This window comes from Vigna radiata, chromosome 2 (assembly GCF_000741045.1).
Source record: "Vigna radiata var. radiata cultivar VC1973A chromosome 2, Vradiata_ver6, whole genome shotgun sequence".
Taxonomy (NCBI): Eukaryota; Viridiplantae; Streptophyta; class Magnoliopsida; order Fabales; family Fabaceae; genus Vigna; species Vigna radiata.
In genome coordinates, this window is record NC_028352.1 from 22916838 (window position 1) to 22924311 (window position 7474).

Consider the following 7474-nt stretch of genomic DNA (forward strand, 5'->3'; position numbering starts at 1 on the left):
TAAATAATTTTTCTAATGTGTGTTTTTTGGACAATGAAATTTTTTATATGAAAGAGTACACTATATGAAAAGGAAATTAATTATTATTTGTATATTATTTGTTTTAACCCTGACTAGTTATAATTTATAATTTATCAATATTTATAATTAGTTCACTCTTATAATATGTAAATACGGATAAAAAATAATCTTTTAAAGAAAATTACTTTATAAAGTAATAGTCTTAAAAAAAACAGTACTATTCTATTGATAATACAAATATTTTTTACGCTGCTATGAAACAAAATTTTTTGATAAATTTACTTAAAAAGTGTCATGCAAATATTATCAAATAATAATATAACTATTTTTCACACAAATTAAACTCATACTAATTAATTAATTAATAAAAAATAGAAATGATTTGAGTCACGCATATAGAACCCAGTGTGATGTACAAATATCGCTTACACTAAACTTGTCTTGATCCATAAAGTTGAGAATTGTAATAGTGAGATGTTTAAATAAATATGTTGTTAATAAAATAGAAGATGATAATTAAATACGATTATTTTGTTATGGGTTGATTGTCTATTTTTGTTTAAATATATTGTAAATCTATGATGCTCAATAATATTTTGATATAGTTGTAAATGACATCAATAATCTCATGTAAAATAAATCACAAGTAAATCATAACATTTTATATAAATAAACAGAATTATATCTTAATTGTCAACTATACATTTTAACATAATAATAACAAATTGATCTACCAATTGTTATAACCAATTTACTATTTATAAAAAAGTATATTATTTTTTAGTATTTGTTGGCTAAACTCATTCTATGTACCTCCTTAAATTTCCATGTTATAATCGTAATAATATTATAAATACAACATTTACATTATGTGTAATGTATGAGGTGTTACACTTTTTATGTCTAATAATTAAATATATTATTATATATTCAATAGGTAATTTATTAACTATATAATAGTAATAATGATCTTTCACTTAAGATTATATTTTTTTTTTCTAAAATCTATTTTAATGCTGTAATTGTATTTAAAAGATGAATGAATATCACAGGGACGAAATATGATTACACTCTTCAATTAATGGAAAGTGGTTTACGTGGGTAAAATAGGTTTTATAATTTATTATGATATAGTAATTTTTTATTAAGCTTATTTTTGCAAAAAAACCAAAATTAACAAATTATATTATTTTATATTATAAGTAAGCAGTTTCTTTATTTAATTTTTTGTGTTAGAACATATACAGTTGGTGTGGTAGAATGGTAGAACGAGAAAAGTGTGAAATTCAATTGTCTTTTTATTTACTTTGTGTTGTAATATTCAAAATAATTACTGTGATTTCCAAAATTTCTGTTAGACTTATGACTGTGACTCGTACAAAAAGAAATGAGTTTTTCAAGGTAGTAAAGATTAAGAGGCTTGAATAGCATTACTTATGAAAGGCCTTAAACTGATCCATTTAACTCTTTTCTAGTGTTTACTTCCTGCACTCCCGCAGTTTCTTCGGGCACTTCTCATCCTCTTTGTAAGAGTGAAATATGAAAAACTACCTAAAGTGTCCCTTTCAAAGTGTCTTTATTCTTGTGGGACAAATTCTACCACACCTAATTGAAGAATTTTGAATGGACACTAGAAATTTCTCTATGACTTTTACATAACATGAAGAAGTTTAATACGGAGACATTTCTCTTCAACCCATAAAGTAATAGTAGTGAAACAAAATTTTAATTAAAAGTGTTTTTTGTGACACGTGAGTACTGATGAGGACGGAGAGTAATCGTCGAAACAGTTCTTGGTAGGCTTTCAGTGGAAAAGACACATGGACGAATTGAACATACACCGGAATGAGAGGGATCTAGAGACTGTATAAGTATGAGACTATACGGTTGAAGAATAGCTTAAAGGAATTAATCTGGCTACTCATATCAACAAATGCATTTGCTTTTCAGTATCCTAACTCATAAGAACTCCATGGTCAAGCGTGCTTAGCCTGGAGTAATTTAGGGATAGGTGACCTTCTGGAAAGTTTTCCAGAAAAATGTGCGCGTGAGGACAAAATACATTAAAAAGTCTTGTGTTGATGTATGGGACAGTCAATATTCTCTTTAAGTTGCCGGGACGTTACATTTTTTATTATTTTATTTGGACATAAATAATTCAAATGGAAGATAGAAGATAAACATGGAACATTCTAAACATAAGAAAAAGATGTAGCGTGTAAAGATGTTGATTTTATTGTTTATAAGTATGTCAATTTCTATTGCATAGCCTTCTTTTGGAGAATGCAAAAAGATGACTTTGCTTTATCTGTACAGATGAATATTCATATATTAAAAAAAAAAAACTTTATACAACATTCAAAATCTGTTTTTCTTTCGAAAAAACATGTTAAGTTGTTCTCCTACACCTTTCCACATTTCTTACGTTTCAATTTTTTTTTTTTAACAAATTTTAAAATAGTTGAAACTTTTGAAAAATCTTTTAAATTTTAAAATTCGTTGATAAAAAGAATGAAATGTAGAATTTTTTAAAATACAAAGATAGTTTTAGGATTTTAGAAAAATGTGAAAATGCAGGAAAAATGTGGGGAGGTGCCAAAAAAAAACTAAAACATTTTTGTTCTGAACATTTTAACTGTTTTCAGCCCATACTCGTGCCCTAAACTTCTTCTGCTGGACAGCTTCTTCCTGCACCTCCATAAATTTCTACTTGTACCGTCATATTAAATTCTGTTTTTAAATTATGTAATTCACAAGATAAAAGTATTTCTAAGTTGCCTAATTTGAAAATTTTTTCAATATATATAATCTGGAAGCAATTTTAAATCTGTAAACTATTAAAAAAAACAAATTTAAATTATATAGCTTGAAAACAAAAAATGACTTCCAAATTATACCATTCAAAAGTTAAAGAAAGTTAAGAGAAAAATAAATTTTTAGATTATACGAATCAAAATTTATTTAAATAATAGATTGTACAATTAAAAAAATAAAAACAAGTTTTATTTATATAGAACTACAAAGAGAAATTTATGAAGGTTCAAGAAAAACTACCACTTGTGAAAATAGAGGAGGAAGTTTTAGCTTCAAGGGCTAGCTAGGTATTTGGGCCCACCTCTAGTATCTTCTTAGACTCCAAATTCTCATTCAATAATTTCTTTAAATTTCGTTATTCGTATTTCATTATTCAAAGTCACATCTTTGCAAAATAATTAGGATTATATATTTTTTAATTATTAAGAGAAACATTAAACAAAAACATAATCCAAGAATTGAAAAAGTATAAAGATTAAACCTGAGTAATTCAATTTATAAAAAAAAGGTAATGTTATAAAAATATATACTAAAAGTATAATTAATAATGTGTTTCCCTTTTTAGAGTTTTGTGGACACGCTCAATGCAGTTGTCAATTTTCGAACATAACCTCAAGACATAAAAGTCCAGACGAATCTTATTCAATACTAATAAACAATCTATAAATACAAAGGGAGAACTTCTCAGTAATGCCAGAACAAGGTCAAGGAGAAAGCAAACACAAACCGTAACAAAAGCATCCCTGAAAAAACACGTGTTTCCCAACAACACTACCCGCACAACAGAACCACAATCATCCATAAATACCACTTCATAAACACTACATAGCGGCCCGCGAACGTTTCAGGGCCGAAACAGAGGAACCAGACCCAGGCCCATTTCGAGAGCTGACGACATCGGTGAAATGGGCTTTAGAACGGGCCTCACTCAAGACGTTTGGGCAGTTGTTCCTTACGGTCCAGAGCTGATAAGGCGACCTGTCGGTTGCAAGCCACTCCTCCACCGTGAACTGCGAACTAGAGCAGGCCGCGTGGACTCCAGCGGAAGTGACCTCGACGTAGTTAACGTACCAACCATGATGGGGCCCCGACCCGTCCGAAGTTAAATTGATGGCGCAAACGGGCTGGTCCAAGCATGGGCCTCTACCGCTGAAAATGTCGAGATTGCCCCGCTCGTAGTAGTTGTGACCCGGCTCCATTAACCCGCCCCAGGCCTCGAGATTGGTGATGTATATACCGTTGCCGAGCGCGTCGTAGACCTTGAGTCCAATTATTGAATCGGTTCCTCCGTTTATGGTGGAGCCGGTCCGAATATAAACCGAGTAGACACAATCTCCGTCCTGCGTCAAATTAACATAGACATTTCTTTTACTATTTATCGACAAAATTAAGATTAATAATAAAAAAATGAAGAGTAACGTGACAAGAAGGCTTACCGATCTAACGGTTGAGACGAAGCATAGCGAGAGTAGAGAAAGGAGGAGAGGGAGGAGGCGCGTTGGGATTGCCATGATGAAGATGGAGAAGGAGCGGGATGGATTAAGTTTGATGACTAACAAGCAGAGAGTGATATAATATAGCTCATAGATGGCACGTTATAAATTCTTTCTTTCCCTTTTTTTTTTTTTATTGATTTCTTTTAATTTATTATAATTCACGATCTTTTTGTGTTTTGCATTTAAAATATATATTTTTTCTTTTAAGATAATTATAATTTTAGGTTTTCTTTAAATCGGCTTGATTGATGCTTCGAAAATGAGATATAATGATTTTGTCTTCGATTTTTCTCCGTGAATTAGATTATTAAAGTTTGTATTTGCAGTGCAGAAAAATAATAAGATCATATTATTTTAACAGTAATTCTATTTATTGTTTTTGTTTATGTATGTGTAAAAATATTAATATTAATCTGGTGAAGAAAACAAAAGACCCTCGTTAGACTGTACAATTAAATAATAAAACAAACTTAAAATACGTATTAATTTTTGTTTTAATGGTTTTATTTCTTTAGTTAACTGGGTGGGAATAGTTTTAACTTAACTATTTTATGATTACGAATAATGATATGATTATGAAAATTAACTAAATAAAAAATTTGCATAATATGACTAACACTGGAAAAATAATTATAATTTAAAAAATGAAGGGTGTGGTTACACATGGGATGGATGGCGTGTCTTGGTGGAGAATTCCGTCATCTTTTATCATAGTAATAATAATTTGTCGCTGTCTCGATTTAATGTCATCAAATAAGGGCTAGAATATGCTGGTCATCGCCATAATGTTCCATTTACATATAAGAATGAATTTTCAAAAATGACCTGATTTCAAATAAATGTTATTATTCATTTCTGGTTTAAATATATTTAGAGTTTGTATAAAGAAATGTATGTTGATTTTAGTCTTAGTATTCTTTCTGCTTTTTCGTCTTTCAAAAGTTCAATTCTTAATTTTTATCTGTCTAAAATATATGAATTTTAATATTAATTTCTGAATGATTCGGTTTTTTTCTATTAATCATATTAAATATTAAGATGTATTATATGATAATATGATTAAAATGAAAAAAATAATTTGAGTAACTAAAATAAAAATTTGATAATTTTTTATTAAAGATATATCTAAGAATTTATTTTTATAGAAATATGTATAATTTATGTTTTATTATATGATATATGAAATAAAATGAAAAGGTAGTGAGTTTATGGTTGCCGACGTGATTGGGACCCAGAACAGGTAGCTGAAATAATTAATCCCCAGTCCTTCAAAGTTTCAGTTTTTTTCCGTAATAAAAATTAAATTAAATTTATTATTGGAAAAATTGTAGTACGAATGTGTTTATTTTTAGATAAAAACCTAAATTCACAATACTAATAACTAGCACGGTATTAAATAAGGAGAAAATTATATATAATAAAAGAAAAGAAACTAAAATATTTAATATGTACTATTTTAGCGTATACAGCATACAAGGTAAGTATTTCTTTTGTAATTATAATATATAGAAAAAAAATGTACTATATTTGTTTATCCATAATACAAGGTAAGTTTGATTATATTTGTTTTTATTTTTAAAGTAAGATTTTATATTTATTTTCACTTGTATCCTTATCCTTTTAGTTATGAGATTTATGTTTATCCATAATTTTTTTGAATAGTAGGTATATATCATTTTCATGTTTATACTTTTTTTAATTTGTTTTAAATATTAATTAATTAATTTTTTATGAAAATAAAAATCACAGTAAAAAATATACAATATTAAATAATCAAATATATGCTATGACAAATACAATACCAATATATCAGAAATTCAAATAAGCTTAATAAATATCAAACAAATCCATCGTTAAAAGAGGTAATAAAAAAGTTATGTAATAAAATAAGAATTCTTTAAATAAAACGAACTTAAAAGTCATAAAAAGAATTTAAGTTTTAAACTAAAAATTTACATGATTAAATAATTAAAATTAACCAATAGATATTTTTTAATAATAGTAAATAAAAAACAGATAAATTAAAAGAAAAAATAAATAAATATATGTTTTATAAACAATTTAATTCGATAAAATTAATGTGTATGCTTCTTAAAATACAACTCGTAATCTGAAATAGGAAAAATGTGTAAAAGTTGAAACTTGAGTAATAGTGTGAAAACTTTATTAATTTTATAATAATAACAATATAAAGAAACTAAAAATGATGAGAAGATATACTTTTTGTAAACTAAGTATGTATTAATAATTTAAAATGATATGTGTTAATGCACGTTTATCGTAATATTAACTCGATAAAATTAATGATTTTGCTTCTTGAAATAAAACTTATCCTATATGAAATAAACTACACAAAGGAAAAATCTGTAAAAGTTGAAACTTATGTAATAGGGTGAAAGGAAAATAATAATTATGTAATAACAATATGATAGAAACAAAAACGATGAGATATATACTTTGTGTAACCTAATTATATATTAATAATGTTAAAATGATATATGTAATGCACATTTATCATAATCTTCGCACCTCGTTAAAAATAATATTTATTACTCGTATTCCTATGTTGTTAATGTAGTTTACTATTCAAAATTAAACTATAGATTAAAAATGACTTTATTTATCGTAATTAATTGAGTAGATTTTTTTATTAAATAAATATAGTGTTCCGTTTTAATAAGAATATGGCTAAAAATAATAACCAATGTTTTGTAAATATTTGAAAATAACCATTAAGTAAAAGAAAATGACATTGAAAAGAACGGTTGAAATATATTATTTGGTTGGAGGAAATTAATTGGGTCAGATTTCATGGTATGTGTACGTCTAGTTCTTTCTTCACTTTTTTCTTTTAGTCATGGATGTGAAAATATAATAATAATCGTATGTTACTCTAGAAAGAGTGCTTCATGTAACGAAGGGGTTACTCCCTACACCTTTCCAATTCCAACCCCATCCCATTCCATTTTTATCCTTTCTTCTATTTTTTTTATTTCAATTTTATTCTTTAGCAAAAATTTATATTTAAAAATACAATTTTATAATTATATTCTCCCACCCCCACATAACTTATTTATTCTTTTTTTTTATCTTCATGCTTTCATCTTTACGCTTTCTTCCCACGAATTCTTTGTTCTATTTTT

At 27.0% G+C, this 7474-nt stretch overlaps 1 protein-coding gene across 1 annotated transcript; it reads right to left on the bottom strand.

Annotated features, from left to right (window-relative positions):
• Positions 1-3442: 3442 nt before the first annotated feature.
• LOC106755566 (PLAT domain-containing protein 3) lies at positions 3443-4418 on the bottom strand. The gene is made up of 2 exons (XM_014637740.2): positions 4272-4418; positions 3443-4175 (listed from the first exon to the last, which is right to left on the bottom strand). Exons 1-2 carry the CDS (start codon positions 4344-4346, stop codon positions 3657-3659), a joined length of 594 nt encoding a protein of 197 aa, XP_014493226.1. The 5' UTR covers positions 4347-4418; the 3' UTR covers positions 3443-3656.
• Positions 4419-7474: the final 3056 nt, after the last annotated feature.